This window comes from Pan paniscus, chromosome X (genome assembly GCF_029289425.2).
Source record: "Pan paniscus chromosome X, NHGRI_mPanPan1-v2.0_pri, whole genome shotgun sequence".
In the NCBI taxonomy this organism is placed as follows: domain Eukaryota; kingdom Metazoa; phylum Chordata; class Mammalia; order Primates; family Hominidae; genus Pan; species Pan paniscus.
This window is the reverse complement of record NC_073272.2, coordinates 71,077,032-71,098,688: the sequence shown is the minus strand read 5'-3', so window position 1 is coordinate 71,098,688 and position 21,657 is coordinate 71,077,032. Positions and strand designations below refer to the sequence as shown.

Here is a 21,657-nt window from a genome sequence, read left to right as displayed (position 1 = left end):
GAGATTACAGGTATGAGCCACCATGCCTGGTTCCAAGCTGCATTTTAATTGTCTCTGCCAACTGGATTGTGAATTACTTGAGGACAGTGACTGTCTTTCTTATCAGTAGATTAAGCAGCTAGCACAGGGCCTGGCATATGTTATTCAATCAACTCATGTACTCAGCAAAACTCCATGCACCAGGGAAGCTCCCCATGGTCTATAGCTACCCATTTCCCTAAGCTCCATGTAAGGGCCTGGGACATAGGTGAGTTTTCACATTCCAGGAAAAAGCAGTGATAGCTCAGAGCCCAAATGGATAAAAATCCATTTGATTTTTATGCTCACCTCATTTTTCTGTGCTTTCCAAGATTCCAAAAGTAAGCGTATACTACTTTTTCATCATTAACGGCTAATAGCAATCTTTATAGAACATACACACTAAAATATATGCTTGCTTTAAAAAAAAAGACTGGCTGGGAGCAGTGGCTCACGCCTGTAATCCCAGCACTTTGGGAGGCTGAGGCAGGTGGATCACCTGAGGTCAGGAATTCGAGACCAGCCTGGCCAACATAGTGAAACCCCGTTTCTACTAAAAATACAAAAATTAGCTGGGCATGGTGGTAGGCACCTGCAATCCCAGCTACTCAGGAGGCTGAGGCAAGAAAATTGCTTGAACCTGGGAGAGGTGGAGGTTGCAGTGAGCCGAGATCATGCCATTGCACTCCTGCCTGGGCAACAAGAGTGAAACTCCATCTCAAAATAAATAAATAAATAGAAAGACTAGGTCACTCAATTGATTCTGCTATCACTGCTCAAGGTTGCTTTACGCACATAAATTTTAATAATACTGGTTAGGCGTGTTGGCTCACACCTGTAATCCCAGCAGTTTGGGAAGCTGAGGTGGGAGGATTGCTTGAGCTCAGCCTGGGCAAAATAGTAAAACCCTGTCTCTACCAAAAAAATAAAAAAATAAAAAAAAGAGCCTGGCACGGTGGCGTGTGCCTGGTTCAGTGAACTATGATCACACCACAGCATCCAGCCTGGGTAAGAGAGCAAGATCCTGTCTCAAAAAAAATTTTTTTAATAATGCTAAGTAATGTTAGATGGATAGAAGATGGACGGATTCATGGAAAGAAAATAAAGAGAAATACCCACCATTATACTTAACACTGTTGGCCAGAATAAGGTTTACATCATCTAGAAAGCTCTCCCGACTCTGATACTTGTGCTTGGAGATGTTCTGTGATGAAAAGAATCAGGCACTCAGATACACACACACATAGTCACTTGATTACAAAAAGGCATTTAGATCAAATCACTCACTCACCTTACGTATGGTCTCTAAATCCATTGGATTGACAATCACTTTGTAATAATCTGGAACAAATTTCTTATTAACTGGGTGATGAAATGGCCAAGACTAGTAAATAGAAAGCATAAGAAATTAAATGGAAACCACTCTTCATACGAGAATTTCACCACCTTTGTTGGGTTACAAATATTCCTAAAAAAAGCTATGGACTCTTTTCCTAGAAAAACACATAATCATACAAAACTTCTGTTTATAATGTAAGGGGTTCATAGATTCCTTTAAGGATTTCTATGCCATGATAGGATAAAAACACTTGCTGTATAGTCATAATTAAAATTCCTTATTCCCTAGTCCCATCCAGAAGTTTTATAGCATTACACACATAGAACACATTCCTATAGTACAAAAGGAAACTCTGTTGAGAATTCCTGGGGAGGATCACTATAACAATATAAAAATGAAATAAAAGACAACCAATGGTGTCTAATTATCAAAGCATCATTTGCTTAGAAGCACCTCTAAATCAAAAGCCTCACATTTGCTAGCATCCTCTCTCTACAGGGCTATTCAGGAGCATTCATATACTGAATGTCAACAACAGGGAGCAAAAACCTCCCTACATCCAAAGATTCCTGGCCTCTTTGATTTCAATGATAATGTACTCTTAAAAAAAAAAAGATAATGTACCCATATAGCAAAAAGGTCAATATTTAAAATCACATACCAGTCACAACTGACATACACCACCACTCAGACTCTCCAAAATACACACACATGTACACCCTAAACATTTTTCCTTTCCCCTGCACGATCCTCACAGTATTTGGCACAGAGACAGCTTACATCTGGAACTGCCATCATTTTCTGGGTGACAATGTTGTCCAGAATGAAAGAAAACGCCACTTGGTCATCATCATCCAGCAAGGGGTTGATAGCTTTCTCTAAGCGAGCTAATTTGTCTTCTTTCTGAAATTAAACAAAGCAAAGCCAAGACAGAGGTTTCCCTAAGGTGTGATCACCATAGAAAAGTTAAGGACAATTTGCTGGGCGTGGTGGCTCACGCCTGTAATCCCAGCACTTTGGGAGGCTGAGGCGGGCGGATCACAAGGTCAAGAGATCAAGACCATCCTGGCTAACACGGTGAAACCCCGTCTCTACTAAAAATACAAAAAAAAACTAGCTGGGCGTGGTGGCGGGCGCCTATAGTCCCAGCTACTCAGGAGGCTGAGGCAGGAGAATGGTGTGAATCTGGGAGGTGGAGCTTGCAGTAAGCCGAGATTGCACCACTGCACTCCAGCCTGGGTGGAGAGAGCGAAGCTCTATCTCAAAAAAAAATAAATAAATAAAAAATAAATTAAGGATAATTTAAGGTTCAGCTAGCTATCTATTACCCTTGCCCCAGAAAGTGTAACTTTGAATTGCCTACAGAATGACAAAAAGTCAAGATAAATGATATTCCAGGCTGGGCACAGTGGCTCACACCTGTAATCCCAGCAATCTGGGAGGCCGAGCAGGTGGATCATATGAGGCCAGGAACTCGAGACCAGCCTGGCCAACATGGCAAAACCCCATCTCTACTAAGAATACAAAAAAAAAAAAAAAATTAGCTGGGCGTGGTGGCACACGCCTGTGGTCCCAGCTACTCGGGAGGCCAAGGCACAAGAATCACTTGAACCCAGGAGGCGGAGGTTGCAGTGAGCCAAGGTCATCCCACTGCACTCCAGCCCAGGTGACAGAGCCAGACCCTGTCTCAAAAAAAAAAAAAAATTCCAGTAAAAGGGTCAAAAAGGATGTGTCAACAACTTCTTTAGGTACTCTACATTCTATTCTTCTGGTTCACCAAAATTTATACTTCCCTGAGTGTCAACATCATAGCTCCCCACACACACAAAAAAACATCTTTAGCAATTTAGGCTTTAAGATCATGCTCTCTGTTTTTGCTGTAAAACTACTGCTGAAAACACTAAACATTATTACTGATTAGTGACTTTTGCGTAATGGGACCTAACCCAATAAATTCATTTTAGACTCTAGTAGGAAAAAGTTTGTATTCCTATTGCTCCAAATCCTCATCAACATTTAGTATTGTCAGTCTTTTTAATTTTAGCCTTTGCAGTGGGTATGTAGTGACATCGTGGTTTAAATTTGCATCTCCTCAATAATCAATCAAGTTGAGAATCTTTCCGTGTTTACTGGCTAGTTGTCCTCTTTTGTGAAATGTCTACTTCATACTTACACTTTTGTAGGTTTATAAAGTAGCATTAATTGTTTTCAGTAAGAAGAGGGAATATAGATAGATTATCATTTAAAAATTAAAACTTCTAGCACTTGCTGCTTGGTTGGTTAAAAATATGAAGAAAAAATGAAAATTCTTCCTAAAACATTGACTGGTCTCTTAGCTACAGCTGACTTCCTGGAAACTCACTTTCCTTTGCCCTTTCTAATGAGTTATGTAGGTGCTGGATCTTAATTCTAACTTTGTTAATAGTCAAGATGTCCAGAGCAAATACTTTTCTTCTACGGGCCCAGTTTTTCCATCTACAAAAGGGACTGGCCTATGAGTTCTATAAGTCCCTTCCAGCCTTCACATATACTAAAGATCTGCTACTCCCGCATATATTTTTCCTTCTGTTAAATTCCCTACTTCCTAAACCCTGATATCCCACCCCCACCTTCAAATTCCACTGCCTTTCTCTCATTCTAACTGTCTTACCTCTTTGAGTTTTTCATCACAGAGATCCAGCATGGATTGAGAGATCTGAGTCAATGAGTGTTTTGGCCCTGTAGAGGAACAGAAAGAGATGAAACCATTAATAATGGGAGGCAAAAGCTGCCAACACTTCTTTATCCTTTTAATGCACTTACTTAAGAACCTAAAATGTGTCAGGCACCAGGTTAACTGATGGGTTAGACAGATATACCAGACTTATGTCCATTTTCCAGCACCTAAAACATAGCAGTTACACAATATGAATAAACTAACTTTAACTCTTTCCTTAATTTGTGTGTATCTACACACAGTAGTACTACTACTGCTTTTAATACCTCAAACATAATACTATGGAAGGGGAGCAATAATTTCTTTAAGAATGCCTAAAGAGTGAGCAGGCAGCAGCGGGCGGCTGGGGCTGCAGGCGGTCGGGCCTCCGGGTCAGGGCGGTGGCGCCATCTTGTGCCTGGGGCCGGTGGGGAGACCGGGGAGGGGGCCCCGGGGGGCGTAGGGGACTACGGGAACGGCCTGGAGTCTGAGGAACTGGAGCCTGAGGAGCTGCCGCTGGACCCCGAGCCAGAGCCCAAGCCTGAAGAGGAGCCTCCCTGGCCTTGCGCCCCCACCCCCACGGGAGCTCCAGGCCTGGTTCGGGAGCCCCTGGCAGCCAAGAGGAGGAGGAGGAGCCATGACTGGTCGAGGGTGACCCGGAAGACAGCGCCATTGAGGATCCGGAGCTGGAAGCTATCAAAGCTCGAGTTAGGGAGATGGAGGAAGAAGCTGAGAAGCTAAAGGAGCTACAGAACGAGGTAGAGAAGCAGATGAGTATGAGTCCACCTCCAGGAAATCCTGGCCCAGTGATCATGTCATTGAGGAGAAGATGGAGGCCGATGCCCGTTCCATCTATGTTGGCAATGTTGACTATGGTGCAACAGCAGAAGAGCTGGAAGCTCACTTTCATGGCTGTGGTTCAGTCAACCGTGTTACCATACTCTGTGACAAATTTAGTGGCCATTCCAAAGGGTTTGCATATATAGAGTTCTCAGACAAAGAGTCAGTGAGGACTTCCCTGGCCTTAGATGACTCCCTATTTAGAGGAAGGCAAATCAAGGTGATCCCAAAATGAACCAACAGACCAGGAATCAGCACAACAGATCGGGGTTTTCCACGAGCCTGCTACCATGCCCGGACCACCAACTACAACAGTTCCCTCTCTCAATTCCACAGTGGTTTTAACAGCAGGCCCCGGGGTCACGTCTACAGAGGCCAGGCTAGAGCGACATCATGGTACTCCCCTTACTAAAAAAAGTATGAGGAGGAGAGAGAAGAAAAAAAGAGGACAGAAGGGAAAAAAAAAAAGAATTAAAAAAAATACAAACAAAAAACAGAAGATGACCTTGATGGGAAAAAGGTATTTTTTTAAAAAGATACACTGTGGAAGGGGGGAGAATCCCATAACTAACTGCTGAGGAGGGACCTGCTTTAGGGAGCAGGGGAAGGCCCAGGGAGTGGGGCAGGAGGCTGCTTATTCACTCTGGGGATTCGCCATGGACACGTCTCAACTAGCAAGCTGCTCCCCATGTTTCCCTGCCCCATTTCACCCCCCTGGGGGCTGCTCAAGGGTAGGTGGGCGTGGGTGGTAGGAGGTTTTTTTATTTTTTAGCCAGGGCTCTGGAAGGACACCAAACTGTTCTGCTTGTTACCTTCCCTCCGTCTTCTCACCTTTCACAGTCCTCTCCTGCCAGCTCCTGTCCAGTCTGGTCTACCACCCACCCCACCCCTCTTCTCCGGCTCCCTGCCCCTCCAGATTGCCTGGTGATCTATTTTGTTTCCTTTTGTGTTTCTTTTTCTGTTTTGAGTGTCTTTCTTTGCAGGTTCCTGTAGCCAGAAGATCTCCGTTCTGCCCCCAGCAGCTCCAGTGTAAATTCCCCTTCTCCCTGGGGAAATGCACTACCTTGATTTTGGGGGTTTAGGGGTGTTTTTGTTTTTCAGTTTTTTTTTCCTTTGCCTTTTTTCCCTTTTATTTGGAGGGAATTGGAGGAAGTGGGAACATGGAGGTGGGAGGTGGATTTTGTTTACTTTTTTAGCTCATTTCCAGGGGTGGGAATTTTTTTTTTAATACGTGCGATGAATAAAGTCGTTTTTGAAAATACAATAAAAAGAAAAAGAATGCCTAAAGAGACCGATGGGTGACTTGTAATTTTCCCACACTTAACATACAAAATTTGTGATTGCAACTTTTGTTTGTAGAATTTACGGTTTGTGGTGTTCTAATAACATCGGGTTAATACAAGCCTGTGTTAAAAAAGAATCTCTGGGCTGGGCGTGGTGGCTCACGCCTGTAATCCTAGCACTTTGGGAGGCCGAGGCAGGCGGATCACCTGAGGTTGGGAGCTCAAGACCAGCCTGACCAACATGGAGAAACCCCGTCTCTACTAAAAATACAAAATTAGCTGGGTATGGTGGCGCATGCCTGTAATCCCAGCTACTCAGGAAGCTGAGGCAGGAGAATCACTTGAACCCGGGAGGTGGAGGTTGCGTGAGCCAAGACTGTGCCATTGCACCCCAGCCTGGGCAACAAGAGTGAAACTCCATCTCAAAAAAAAAAAAAAAAAAATCTCCATACTGATCCCTATCAGAAGCTTCAGAAAATCCTTGAACTATCTGACCTATCTCCTACACTCCCTGCTTATGAATGCCCTAATTTAAGCTCATCATAAAGCAGCTAAAATATTTTCATCTAGCAAGTAATTCCAATTACTTCTTTTACATATCCTTTGCTAGATTGTATTCGTCTGTCTCTCCTTTTGTGTTAGTGCTCCCCAGAGCCAAAACGTCAGTTCTATTCTCACTTATTATTTAATTCAGCGTTCACTTGTTTATTCATTTAACAAATGTTTAATGACTGTGTACAATGTGTTCAATGATGGGAATATAAGGAAAAATAAGACAGACTTCCTGCCTATGAGACTTATTGGCTTAGGCCAGACACAGTGGCTCACGCCTGTAATCTCAACACTTTGTGAGACTGAGGCAGGAGGATTGCTTCAGCCTAGGAGTTTGAGACCAGCCTGGGCAACATAGTAAGACCTCACCTCTACAAAAAAAAATTCAAAAATTAGCTGGATGTGATGGCATGCACCTGTAGTCCCAGCTACTTGGCAGGCTGACACAGGAGGATTGCTTCGGCCCAGGAGGTCAAGGCTGCAGTGAGCCAAGATTGTGCCACTGCACTCCAGCCTAGGTGACAGTGAGACCCCATCTCAAAAAATAGAACAAAAAAATAAAGATAGTTGCTGGTCTAGTCAAAGAAATGACTTGAAAATAAATTATTGCAAGACAGAGTATAAATGCTTTAAGTATTTATGGATGAAATGATACAAAAGCTGAAAATATATACTAGATTGACCATATGCTAACAAAGTGTTGAACTGACTGAATAGCACTGAAGTTTACTTCCTCTTTTATTTCTGTATGTGTCTAACAATTTCCATAATTTTTTTCTAAAAATAGAGTATTAGTATAAATAGAGGAATATATTGGTTGCCATGAATTATGGAGGAGCTGCATATGAGATACAGATGCTCCTTGACTTATGATAGGGTTACATCCCAATAAACACATAATGAGTGGAAAACATCATAAATGCATTTACTGCTGACAGCACAACACAGTATGCTATAAGTTGTTTTACAACAACTGAATCTGCTTACTGGGGCCGGGGGTGGTTGCTCACGCCTGTAATCCCAGCACTTTGGGATGCTGAGGTGGACAGATCGCTTGAGCCCAGGAGTTCGAGACCAGCCTGGGCAATGTGACGAAACCCTGTCTCTAAAAGAAAAAAAAAATACAAAAACTAGCTGGGTGTGCTGAAGCACACCTGTGGTCCTAGCTACTCGGGAGGCTGAGGTGGGAGAATCATCGAGCCCAGGGATACTGAGACTGCATTACGCTGTGATTATGCCACTGTACTCCAGCCTGGGCAACAGAGTGAGACTCTGTCTCAAAAACAAAAAACAAGAAATTTCTTATAATTATGGAGGCTGAGCAGTCCATGGTTGAGGGGCCACAATTAGTAAGAGCCTTTTGGCTAGTGGAAACTCTGCAGAGTCCCAAGGTGGCTCAGAGAATCCCATGGTGAGGGGGCTGAGCATGCTTGCTCAGGTCCCTTTTCCTCTTCTTATGAAGCCACTAGTTCCACTCCCATATTAACCCATTAATCTATTAATCCATGAATGGATTAATTCATTCATGAGGACAGGGTCCTCAAGATCCAGTCACTTCTTGAAAACTCCACCTCTCAATACTGCCACATTTGGGCATTAAGTTTCAATATGAATTTTTTTTTTTTTTTTTTTTGAGACAGGGTCTGGCTCTGTCACTCAGGTTGGAGTGTTGGCCAGGCTGGTCTTGAACTCCTGACTTCAAGTGATCTGCCCTCCTCAGCTTCCCAAACTGCTGGGATTACAGGCGTGAGCCACCGTGCCCGGCCTGTCCCTAAGAGTTTTACTCTGGTTCAGCAACTGCCTAAGTTGCACTGTTGTTCTGGAAGCAGTCACTTTGAGCAGAGGTGTTGGACACTGGATGATACCTAGAGGAAGCTGGGAAAATGAGTTGCACAGACAGTAATTGTTGTAGGAATTCAGAGGGGAAATACATTTATCCAGATCAGGAAAGTCAAAGAAGGCTATTCTCGAGGAAGGTGGTGATGACTGTGCCCCTTTTCTATCGACCTTGTGTGTTTGATCCTTATGCCTATTCCTAGATGGAAAAAGAACCGGCTGATGGTCAGTGAATACCCTGGGGTGGTTTCCTACCAGAGTTAAATTATGCTCTGGACTTATTTTAGCTGTGGAACCTGTGCTAAAGAAGACTTCTAGGTGGGAGGCCTCGCCACTCAGAATTGGCTCTGTGTGGGCAGAGAGCAACCCCTAGTGGGCTTGTGGAAAGCATATTCTGAAAGCCACTTTTCTTCTTTTTTTTTCTTTTTGAGACAGGGTCTCCATCTGTCATCCAGGCTGGAGTCCAATGGTGTGATCATAGCTCACTGCAGCCTCGATCTCCCAGGCTCAAGCAATCCTCCCACCTCAGCATCCCAAGTAGCTGGGACTACAGGTACGTGTCACCACGCCTGGCTAATTTTTTTTTATTTTTAGTGAGACGAAGTCTCACTATATTGCCCAGGCTGGCCTCAAACTTCTGAGCTCAAGGAATCCTCCCACCTCAGCCTCCCAAAATGCTGGGATTACAGGCATGAACCACACACCCGGCTCACTTTTCTTTATTCTGACCAAAATGAGGTGTTGTGTTTGTTTTTGCCTATGATATGGGCCTAATGTAGACCTTAGCTAATGAGACAACAGAATGGGGGATGTCTCTATTTCCCCAAATCCTCAAGGTGAGAAATAAATTGATTCTCAATTTTTTTTCTGTAACCAAATATATATGATTATTTAATGCCCTTTCCTCTGTGCTCTGACACTTAAAGAAGGTACTGCTATAAGAATTAGGTCTGAAATTAGGGCAGTAGTTAAGAACCTACAGAAAGTAGAGTACTTCGGGACCTAAATTGAGGGCAAGGCATTGATGGGGTATTAATATGGGGGTATAAATATAGGAACTCATAATAAACAAGCTTCTTGGAGATCATCTCTGCCATATCATTTACTGTGAAATACTGATTCATGAAGAAATGGATGAGTATGGTGGCATTAAGACCTGTAGTTTTACTCACATAAGGTTGAAGGGGATGAGACTCCTGGTTTATCTAGCATTGTAACCATATTACAGAATTTTTGCCTTCTCCAGTAGTAGAATAGTAGAATTATTAAGAAGACATAGTAGCTTCTAACACTTAATGAGTACTGGCTATGTGAGAGAGACTAATAAGTACTACGCATGCCTTCTTTCATTTAACCCTCAGGTTAAAAATTTTCTCTGGCTGGGTGCGGTGGCTCATGCCTGTGATCCCAGCACTTTGAGAGGCAGAGGCAGGTGGATCACTTGAGGCTAGGAGTTCAAGACCAGCCTGGTCAACACGGTGAAACCCTGTCTCTACTAAAAACGCAAAAATTAGCTGGGCGTGGTGGCACATGCCTATAATTCCAGCTACTCGGGAGGCTGAGGCACAAAAATCGTTTGAACCCAGGAGGCAGAGGCTGCAGTAAGCTGAGATGCACCCCTGCACTCTAGCCCGGGTGACAGAGCAAGACTCTGCCAAAAAACAAAAACAAAAACAAAAACAAAAACGACAAAACTTTCCCAAGTTCACAAAGATTAGAGGGAGAACTGGGTTTTGCCTCCTGACTTCAGAGCCCAGACTCTTAACCATTTCTTTTTTCTTTCTTTCTTTTTTTTTGAGACAAGAGTCTTGCTCTGTCACCCAGGCTGGAATGCAATGGCGTGACCTTGGCTCAATGCAACCTCTGCCTCCTGGGCTCAAGCGATTCTCCTGCCTCAGCCTCCTGAGTAGCTGGAATTACAGGTATGTGCCACCGCGTATGGCTAATTTTTGTATTTTTAGTAGAGATGGGGTTTTGCCATGTTGGCCAGGCCGGCCTCGAACTCCTGACCTCAGGTGATCTGCCCGCCTCCGCCTCCTAAAGTGCTGGGAATACAGGCGTGAGCCACCGCGCCTAGCCCTCTTAACCATTTCTCTAGCTGAGTGTGACTTGTCTGCCTTTCTCTCCAGTATTGTGATGTCTCTGTTTTTCAGGAATGGAGGTTCCTCTGCTGGCTCTATAGCCAGAGACCCAAAGTGACAGCCATGTTTCTTGATTCAACCCTGGAAACCTTCTATGATAATTTTTAAAAATTACTAACCATTTATTGAGCACCTACAATATTTTAGTACCTTTGATACAGTAGATCCAGACCTTACGATAACGGTGTAACACAAATACCTATGTGGATGAATGGTTTTTAATCTTTTTGAGCTCACCCAAAGATTAAAAAGCCTTCTGTGAGATACTGGTGACAGCTCTGGACCTTCTTTCCAGAAAAATTCACTTATGCACATATACATAGTATTGTACACAACTTCGGAAGAGGCTTCTAGGACCTACTGAAGCCCATCCTCTAGTAGTCCACAGACTCCAGGGTAAGAACTCTTGACTTATACAACCCTTTGTAGCTGACTCTTGTATGGCATTAAGGGTATAGAGTGTGTGGGAGGCATCCTATCTTCCTCATCTTCTCCTCAGAGAGAAATGTTTAGAATAGCTCCCTACATTAACCAAGCATCTCTGAATATTCTTTCTGTCTCTCTTGTACATAGGACTACAAGGGAAGAATGCAGACAATCAAATGTGTGGTTGTAGGAGATGAGGCTATAGGTAAAACCTGCCTCCTCATCAGTTATACAACAAATGTCTTTCCTGAGGAGTATATCCCCCCACTGTCTTTGACAACTATAGCGTCCAGACATCCGTGGATGGGCAAATCGTTAGCCTGAACACGTGGGACACTGCTGGCCAAGAGGAGTATGATGACTGCGAACACTCTCCTAACCCCAGACCAGTATCTTTGTTATTTGTTTTTCCATTGGCAACTTAGAATTTCCAATTTATGGGACTTGGTTATCTATGAGTGTGGGGAAGTGAAGATGGAATAAATTATGACTATGATTTCTAGGATGTACAACTAGATAGACAATCAGACAATAAGTTGCCAGTTGGGCAATGAAAAATGGACATGTCTGGCAGACAACTGGAAGCACAGGTATGGAGCCCTGAAGAGAGGTATGGGGCTGGAGATAGTGATGTTAACAGATATATTATGGCTGAAGTAATGAGAATGAAAAGGCAAGGAAATGATTCGAGAAAGTATTTCTGGAAAAGGGAGAAGACAGTATCAAGGAGGAAAAAGTGGTCAATAGTGGCAAATGCACAAAAGTTCAAGAATGGTATTTCTAACCATATGCAAAAATTTTCAGCATCATTAGTCAATAGGGAAATGCAAATCAAAATTACAATGAAATACCACTTTACACCCACTAGGATGGTTAGAAGGAAAAAGATAGACAATAACAAGTGTTGATAAGGATGTGAAGAAACTGGAACCCTTATACACTGCTGGTGGGATTACAAAATGGTGCAGCTGCTCTGGCAAACAGTTTGGCAGTTCCTCAAAAAGTTAATTAAACATAAGAGTTACCATGTGGACTCGGCAATTCGGCTCCTAGGTACAGACTGAGTATCCCTTATCTGAAATGCTTGGGACCACAAGTGTTTCAGATTTCAGGTTTTTTAAGAATCTGAAATATTTTGGAATATCTGCAAGTATGTGAACATCCCTAATCCGAAAATTAGAAATCCAAATGCTCCAATGAGGATTTCCTTAGAGCATCAAGCAGGCATTCAAAAAGTTTAAGATTTTGGAGCATGTCAAGTTTTTAGATTTGGGATGCTCGATCTTTATATACCCAAGAGAAATAAAAACAAGTGTCCCTTAACTGTCTTACTTGCCTGACAAATAAAAAAAATTAAAATTAAAAAAAGCAAATGTGTGGTTCATGCCTGTAATCGCAGAACTTTGGGAAGCCCAAGCGGGTGGATCACAAGGCCAGGAGATCAAGACCAACCTGGCTAACACAGTGAAACCGTCTCTACTTAAAATACAAAAAATTAGCCAGGCGTGGTGGCACGCGCCTATAGTCCTAGCTACTTGGCAGGCTGAGGCAGGAGAATCGCCTGAACCCAGGAGGTGGAGGTTGCAGTGAGCGGAGATCGTGCCACTGCACTCCGGCCTGGGCGACAGAGCAAGACTCTGTCTCCAAAACAAAAAAAAACCCAAATGTCCACACACAAGTCTGTACAAAAATGTTCACAAAATGTTCACAGATGCATTATTTGCATTAGCCAAAATTATAAACAATCTAAAGGTCCATCAATTGACAGACAAAATGTGGGGCATCCATACAATGGAGTATTACATGATAAAAAAAAAAAATGAGGTTGGGCACAATGGCTCATGCCTGTAATCCCAGCACTTTGGGAGGCCAAGTCAGGAAGATAGCTTGAGCCCAGGAGTTTGAGGCCAGCCTGGGCAACACAGTGAGACTCTTGTCTCTACAAAATAAAAAATAAAAATTAGCCAGGCATGGTGGCATGCGCCTGTGGTCCCAGCTACTTGAGATGCTAAGACGGGAGGATTCCTTGAGCCCAAGAGGGTGAGGCTGCAGTGAGCTATGACTGTACCACTGTACTCTAGCCTGGAAAACACAGTGAGACCCTGTCTCAAAAAAAAAAAAAAACCAGGAATGAAGTACTGATACATGTTACAATATGGATGACATGTTAAAACTGACCACTTTAGCCAGCCGGGCGTGGTGGCTCATGCCTGATTTAATCCCAGCACTTTGGGAGGCCGAGGCGGGCAGATCACCTGAGGTTGGGAGTTCAAGACCAGCCCAACCAACATGGAGAAACCCTGTCTCTACTAAAAATACAAAATTACCGGGAGTGGTGGCGCATGCCTATAATCCCAGGTACTTGGGAGGGTGAGGCAGGAGAATCGCTTGAACTCAGGAGGTGGAGGTTGCGGTGAGCTGAGATCACGCTATCGCATTCCAGCCTGGGCAACAAAAGCGAAACACCATCTCAAACAAACAAACAAACAAAAAAACCTGACCACTTTAAATGGTTAAACTGCATGGTATGTGAATTATATTTCAATAAAGGTGTTTAAATAAAAGGTTATTTCTGAAAGGTGGCCAGTGGATCCAGCAACTAGGATGTAGCTGGTACTTCAGCAGAAGACAAGTGCAGGGTTGTGAGGCATAAACAGTAAGTGAAAAAGTGGAGAACAGTATATGGAGCATGGTGGTTAAGAGTACAGGCTCTGACGTTAGATATAACTGGATTAACATCTCTACTTTATCTTTTTTTTTTTTTTTTTTTTTTGAGACAGAGTCTCGCTCTCTCGCACAGGCTGGAGTGCCATGGTGCGATCTTGGTTCACTTCAACCTCCACCTCCCAGATTCAAGTGATTCTCATGCCTAAGCCTAGTGGTGGCTCATGCCTGTAATCCCGCCACTTTGAAAAGCCAAGGTCAGTGAATCGCTTGAGGCCAGGAGTTCAAGACCAGCCTGGCCAACATGGTGAAACCCTGTCTCTACTAAAAATACAAAAATTAGCCAGGCGTGGTGGGGCGCAGCTGTAGTTCCAGCTACTTAGGAGGCTGAGGCAGGAGAATCGCTTGAATCCCAGAAAAGGAGGAAGTTGCAGTGAGCCAAGATTGTACCACCACACTCCTCCAGCCTGGGTGACAGAGTGAGACTGCCTCAAAAGAGAAAATCAGCCGGGTGTAGTGGCTCACGCCTGTAATCCCAGCACTTTGGGAGGCTGAGGAGGGCAGATCACCTGAAGTCAGGAGTCCGAGACCAGCCTGGCCAACATGGCAAAACCTCATCTCTACTAAAAATAAAAAAATTAGCCCGGTGTGGTGGTGCATGCCTATAATCCCAGTTACTCAGGAGGCTGAGGCAGGAGAATCGCTTGAACACAGGAGACAGAGATTGCAGTGAACCAAGATCGCAGCACTGCATTCCAGCCTGGGCGACACAGCAAGACTCCATCTCCAAAAAAAGAAAATCACAAATGTAGATTAGAAATGCCCCTAAAAGGCCGGGTGCAGTGTCTCATGCCTGTAATCCCAGCACTTTGGGAGGCCGAGGCGAGTGGATCACGAGGTCAGGAGATCTAGACCATCCTGGCTAACACGGTGAAACCCTGTCTCTACTAAAAATACAAAAAATTAGCCAGGCGTGGTGGCTGGCGCCTGTAGTCCCAGCTACTCGGGAGGCTGAAGCAGCAGAATAGCATGAACCTGAGAGGCGGAGCTTGCAGTGAGCCAAGACAGCGCCACTGCACTCCAGCCTGGGTCAAAGAGCAAGACTCCGTCTCAAAAAAAAAAAAAAAAAAAAGAAATGCCCCTAAAGGTAAAGTCATCTTCCTCTTTTTTTTTTTTAGTACATGTGCAGGATGTGCAGATTTGTTACATAGGTAAACGTGTGCCATGGTGGTTTGCTGCACACATCAACCCATCACCTCATCATAAAAAAAATAAATTTTTTAAAGCTATTTAAACACTACGGGCTTGTATGTTCATCTGGAAAATGAGGGTTATAACAGTATCCATTTTAAAGATTTCTTATGGTGAAATAAAGGAGAATGCGGCCGGGCGCGGTGGTTCATGCCTGTAATCCTAGCATTTTGGGAAGCCAAGGTGGGTGGATCACAAGGTCAGGAGTTCAAGACCAGCCTGGCCAACATGGAGAAATCCCGTCTCTACTAAAAATACAAAAATTAGCCAGGTGTGGTGGTGGGCGCCTGTGATCCCAGCTACTCGGGAGGCTGAGGCAGGAAAATCACTGGAACCTGGGAGGAAGAGGTTGCAGTGAGACAAGATGGCGCCACTGCACTCCAGCCTGGGCGACAAAGCAAGACTGCATCTCAAAAAAAAATAAAATAAAAAGAGGTAATATGAGTTGGTCTGGAAATATAGGGAAGAAAGGCATCCCAGAAAGAGAGCAAAGACTGAGAGAGCAAAGACTGCAAAGTCATGAAGAAATGATAAGGGATATTTTGTGAAATATAATGCTGAGTGTGGCAGGGGTCGATAGTGGGTATGGGAGCCAGTTATTGGAGATGGAAAGTAGATAAATGGGTTGGGCCTGCTTGTGAAAGGTTTTAAAATTCACGTAGTACTACTATCCCATGTTTACAGATGAGAAAACTGAGGAGGGTATGAGAAGTTAAATAACTTGCCTATGGTAACTCAATTAGTAAGTGCCAGAGCCATGATTTACACTCTATCTGTACTCCGAATCCCTACATTTATATCTGTGAATCTGTGCTCAAGGATGCAAATGGAAACCAGAAAACCTTATCCTTTACATGCAGAAGCTATACTGTTTCCTCTTTTTAAGACACAGCAACAGGCCAGGCGCAATGGCTCATGCCTGTAATCCTAGCACTTTGGGAGGCCAAGGTGGGCAAGATCGGTTGAGCTCAAGAGTTTGAGACCAGCCTGGGCAACATGGCGAAACCCCATCTCTACCAAAAAAGTACAAAAATTAACAGGGTGTGATGGAAAGCACCTGTAGTCCCAGCTACTCAGGAGGCTACTGGGCAACAGGAGTGAAACCCTGTCTCACAAGGGAAAAAAAAAAAGACAAACAGATTTCTTCCTCTTTGTCTTCTCAGCTTTTGAGCAAAGTGAACATGTAACAGCACCTCTAACAAATTTGTAGACCAAATCGAAGATTCAGACACAGCAAATATGGTCACAAGTGCATACTCTACACAGATTCCATCCACACTGAACGTCTCTCTCTCTTTTTTTTTTTTTTTTTTTGAGACGGAGTCTTGCTGTGTTGCCCAGACTGGAGTGCAGTGGCACGATCTCGGCTCACTACAAGCTCCGCCTCCTGGGTTCACGCCATTCTCCTGCCTCAGCCTCCCGAGTGGCTGGGACTACAGGCGCCTGCCACTACGCCCCGATAACTTTTTGTATTTTTAGTAGAGATGGGGGTTTCACCATGGTCTCAATCTCCTGACTTTGTGATCCGCCCGCCTTGGCCTCCCAAAGTGCTGGGATTACAGGCGTGAGCCACCGCGCCCAGCCGAATGTCTCTCTTTTGTACTAACCTAGGACCACGTCTCCCACTACTTTCCATGGAACTGTTTCATTGCAACGAATAGACTCCAAATTCTCCAAAGGATATAAGAATTAAACAGTGGGAATAAAAAGAAGTGACATTAGGCCGGGCGCAGTGGCTCACACCTGTAATCCTGGGAGGCTGAGGCGGGTGGATGACGAAGTCAGGAGTTAGAGACAAGCCTGACCAACATGGTGAAACCCAGTCTCTACTAAAAATACAAAAATTAGCCAGGCATGGTGGCGCACGCCTGTAATCCCAGCTACTCGGGAGGCTGAGGCAGGAGAATCGCTTGAACCAAGAGGCGGAGGTTGCAGTGAGCCAAGATTGCGCCACTGCACTCCAGCCTGGATGACAGAGTGAGACTCCAACCCCCTCCTTAAAAAAAAAGAAGTGATATTTATTAAATGACTGAAAATGTACATTACCTGATTTTCATACCCACAAATGAATGCACAAATACACTGTAGTCCTCTCAGTCCAATCTAGTCTGAATTTAGGGCCAGTAAGGAATAAGGATCTGAACAGTGACCTTTGCAATCATGGAACATTTGATTCTTACCATTGTAGGTTGCACTATTTTTCACAATTAGCTCCAGATGCTCTCTGAACTCTTCCCGAGATGGGTAGAGGCGTTTACGCACGTTTTCGCGGAGTGTTTGTAGGTCCATTGGCCGAGTGATGATTTTGTAGTAGTCCTTTACAACCTTTGCATTGACTGGAGTGTGGAAAGGGTATGTCTGCAAACAAGGGCCAGAACCATACATCAGCAAATAACACTTGCCAGAGCCAATTCCTGAAGACTTTCACATCTTACCTATCTACCTGGCTATCAACACTGAAAGGAATCTTTCTAGATGGAGCAGGTCTGTTTCCTCTACTAAACTGCTTAAAAAAACAAACAAACAAAAAAAACTAACTCCCTAAAAATTAGGCATTCCAGTTACCTAAATCTACAGATTACTGCCCTCTATTGGAAATCACAGACAGAACAAAAGGCCTTGACATCCCTACTATAGATATCCAATGCAATGAACTCACATTTGGAAGATCTCTCATGTCATTGATGATAGACTCCAAGATGGATGACAGCGTCACCATAGGGTCTGTGCGGCGCCGGTGGATGGACTTATGAGGTCTCTAAGGAGAAATGTGAAATCAGAATGCTTCCTCAGACCAAAAAAAATCCACATTCTGTCCAGGCACAGTAGCTCACACCTGTAATCCCAGCACTTTGGGAGGCTGAGGTGGGTGGACCACTTGAGGCCAAGAGTTCAACACCAGCCTGGGCAACATGGTGAAGCCCCGTCTCTACTAAAAATACAAAAATTAGCTGGGTGTGGTGGCATGTGCCTGTAATCTGAACTACTCAGGAGGCTGAGGTGGGAGGATCACTTGAACCTGGGAGGCAAAGGGTGCAGTGAGCCAAGATCACACCATTGCACTCCAGCCTGGGTAACAGAGCGAGACTCTGTCTCAAAAAAAAAAAAAAAAAAAAATCTGCCGAGCACGGTGGCTCACTGTAATCCCAGCACTTTGGGAGGCCAAAGCGAGTGGATTACCTGAGGTCAGGAGTTCAAGACCAGCGTGGTCAATAAGGCAAAACCCCATCTCTACTAAAAATACAAAAATTAGCTGGGTGTGGTGGTGTGCGCCTGTAATCCCAGCTACTTGGGAGGCTGGGGCAGGAGAATTGCTTGAACCTGGGAGGTGGAGGTTGCAGTGAGCCGAGACTGTGCCACTGCACTCCAGCCTGGGCAACAGAGTGAGATTCTGTCTCAAAAAAAAAAAAAAAAAATCCACTTTCTCTAACTAGACAAACATATTTTAGAAATCTTATAATGAACAGTACAAATAATTCTCAGGGCAAGGCAACTGGAGAATCTAAGGCTGTCAGAGCTGTGGCATACAGGGCTGGGGAATCAATGATAACCTACCTAATCAGAAGGAAGCAATGCACATACTCACATTCAAATAGTCACAGTGAACAGTGGTTCCAACTCGCCGTTTCTTCTTTGGAGGAAGCTGCTGTTTAGGAAACTTGAGAACCAGAGATTTTCTGCGAACCTCATCCGCACTAAAATCAAAACACTTTAGTAAGATACAGCCCCTATTTCTAGTTCCCAAGGGGAAAAAAGCAACTATAATTTAAAAAAAGTCCAAGGTACCTAAGCATGAGCCTAGCGAGGAAAAAGTCAAACCAAAGGCCAAACATCCACCTTCTAAGGTTCAGATCAGGCAAGCCCTCATAGGCTCTCCAAGTTAATAAATAACTAGGCAAGTCACAATTTTACCTCAGTTCCCTATTGGGAAGATAAGGAAACCAGACTAAAGAATTTTAAGAATCCTTCCAGTTCCAACATTCTTTTTTTTTTTTTTTTTTTTTGAGATGTAGTTCGCTCGTTACCCAGGCTGGAGTGCAATGGCGCAATGTCAGCTCACTGCAACCTCCACCTCCCAGGTTCAAGTGATTCTCCTGCCTCAGCCTCCCAAGTAGCTGGGATTACAGAAGCCCACCACCACGCACAGCTAATTTTTGTATTTTTAGTAGAGACAGGGTCTCACCATGTTGGTCAGGCGGGTCTCGAACTCCTGACCTCAGGTGATCCACCCACCTTGGCATCCCAAAGTGCTGGGATTACAGGTGTGAGCCATCGAACCCAGCCCCAACATTCTATCTTAAATGTTAAAAGGCTAGGTTCAGAATGGAAACAAGAAATTAAAAACTGGTTTGAAAACAGAAAACAAACTAGTTTGGGCTTCCCTCAATCATTAAAGCTCATTCACCTTCTTCTTTTCCACTATAAGGGACCATGGTATCACATTTTTTCTTCTTCATTTTTTAAATTTAAAAACTGTTTTTTCAGTAATAGAGACAGGGTCTCACTATATTGCCTAAGCTGGTCTCGAACTCCTGAGCTCAAGTGATCCTCCCACCTCAGCCTCCCAAAGTGCTGGGATTATAGGCATGAGCCACCACGTCCGGCCCATCTTCCTCTTCTAATGTGTTTCAAAAAACAATGACTATTACGGATATTAATAATTAAATCAACAAGGATGGAGGCTGGGTGTAGTGGCTCACGCCTGTAATTTCAGCACTTTGGAAGGCCCAAGCAGGCGGATTGCCTGAGCTCAGAAGTTCGAGACCAGCCTGACCAACATGGTGAAACCCCATCTCTACTAAAAATACAAAAATTAGCCTGGCGTGGCAGCACGTGCCTGTAGTCCCAGCTACTTGGGAGGCTAAGGCAGGAGAATCACTTGAACCCAGGAGGCAGAGGTTGCAGTCAACTGAGATTGCACCACTGCACTCCAGCCTGGGCATATAAAATAAATCAACAAGGATGGGAAAAGGAACCCAAAACTGAAAACAAACAGAAATAAATGACTGTAACTGTATCAAATTGATTTCTTAAATTACACACAAAAAAAGAAGTGATTCAAATATGTTTGGAAGGCCGGGCATGGTGGCTCACGCCTGTAATCCCAGCACTTTGGGAGGCCGAGGCAGGTGGATCACCTGAGGTCAGGGGTTCGAGACCAGCCTGGGTAACCTGGTGAAGCCCCGTCTCTATTAAAAATACAAAAAACTTAGCTGGGCATGGTGGCGGGCACCTGTAATCCCAGCTACTCGGGAGGCTGAGGCAAGAGAATCTCTTGAACCTGGGAGGCGGAGGTTGCAGTGAGCTGGGATTGCGCCACTGCACTCCAGCCTGGGCGACAGAGTGAGACTCTGTCTCAAAAAAAAAAAAAAAAAAAAAGTTTGGAATAACCTAACTATACCTCAGTGGCATGTAGTCCAAGAAAAATAAACTACAAAAACCATCTTGAACCTACTTTATGGGTTTGTTGGTGGTAGTGGTATTATTATAGTAATTCTGAAACTATTTTGTACATATCATAGGACAGAGCAAATTTCTCAATAAATATATTGATTTCTAAGTAAATACATACAGAAATTAAGTTATTTCTTGAGAATGGATACAAATATGAAATAAGGGAAGATGAGAAAAAAAGATCTATAAACTAAATTGGAGGTATCAGTATAAAGTTGTAATTTAAAATATATGTATACCAGCTGAGCGTGGTAGCTCATGTCTATAATCTCAGCACTTTGGGAGGTGGAGGCGGGCAGATCACCTGAGGTTGGGAGTTCGAGACCAGCCTGACCAACATGGAGAAACCCTGTCTCTACTAAAAATACAAAATTAGCAGGGCAAGGTGGCACGTGCCTGTAGTCCCAGTTACTCGGGAGGCTGAGGCAGGAGAACTGCTTGAACCGGGGAGGCGGAGGTTACAGTGTGCCACACTCCAGCCTGGGTGACAGAGCAAGACTCCGTCTCAAAAAGAAAAAGGAACCTGGGCTTTTGGAGAAATGGCCGACTCTAGGTATATAGGATAGGAAAATTTGAAAGAGAGCTTTTAACATCTTGTGCCAGAAGGCTGGGCGCGGTGGCTCACGCCTGTAATCCCAGCACTTTGGGAGGCCCAGGCGGGCGGATCACGAGGTCAGAAGTTTAAGACCAGCCTGGCCAACATGGTGAAAACCCATCTCTACTAAAAACACAAAAATTAGCCAGGTGTGGTGGCACAGGTCTGTAATCCCAGCTACTCGGGAGGCTGAGGCAGGAGAATCCCTTGAACCCCGGAGGCAAAGGTTTCAGTGAGCCGAGATTGCGCCACCGCACTCCAGCCTGGGCAAAGGAGCAAGACTCTGTCTCGAGAAAAAACACAAAAACATCTTGTGCCAGAAAGCAAGGAAGTTCTCAAATATTTATAGGGTCATTAAAAAAAAAAAAAAGAAAAAAAAAACACAGGATCTGGCTTGAGGGAGTCAAATTTGGGGCACTATGTGAGCATCAAAATTAATTATGTTAAGGAATTATAAAACATTAAATTTCCAAAGGAAAGAATTTCAGAATCCATAGTAATACTTGGAAAGGGAGAGTAGAAAGCTCTTTTTTATAGAAAAATGTTAGCTAATGTTGAAGAAA

The 21,657-nt window shown here is 44.1% G+C and overlaps 1 protein-coding gene and 1 pseudogene across 6 annotated transcripts in view; one reads left to right on the top strand and one right to left on the bottom strand.

Moving 5' to 3' along the window:
* Positions 1-21,657, bottom strand: part of TAF1 (TATA-box binding protein associated factor 1) — a 99,906-nt gene that overhangs the window by 40,697 nt on the left and 37,552 nt on the right. For all 6 annotated transcript variants that reach the window (XM_034950436.3, XM_034950438.3, XM_055106846.2 and 3 more), the window contains exons 26-32: positions 18,632-18,740; positions 17,705-17,803; positions 17,226-17,403; positions 4,008-4,075; positions 2,138-2,260; positions 1,310-1,402; positions 1,138-1,222 (exon numbers count right to left, since the gene is read on the bottom strand). In XM_034950436.3, the coding sequence (XP_034806327.1) occupies positions 1,138-1,222; positions 1,310-1,402; positions 2,138-2,260; positions 4,008-4,075; positions 17,226-17,403; positions 17,705-17,803; positions 18,632-18,740 (755 nt within the window). The remainder of the gene's footprint in view (positions 1-1,137; positions 1,223-1,309; positions 1,403-2,137; positions 2,261-4,007; positions 4,076-17,225; positions 17,404-17,704; positions 17,804-18,631; positions 18,741-21,657) is intronic.
* Positions 4,480-17,213, top strand: LOC129395434 (polyadenylate-binding protein 2-like; annotated as a pseudogene).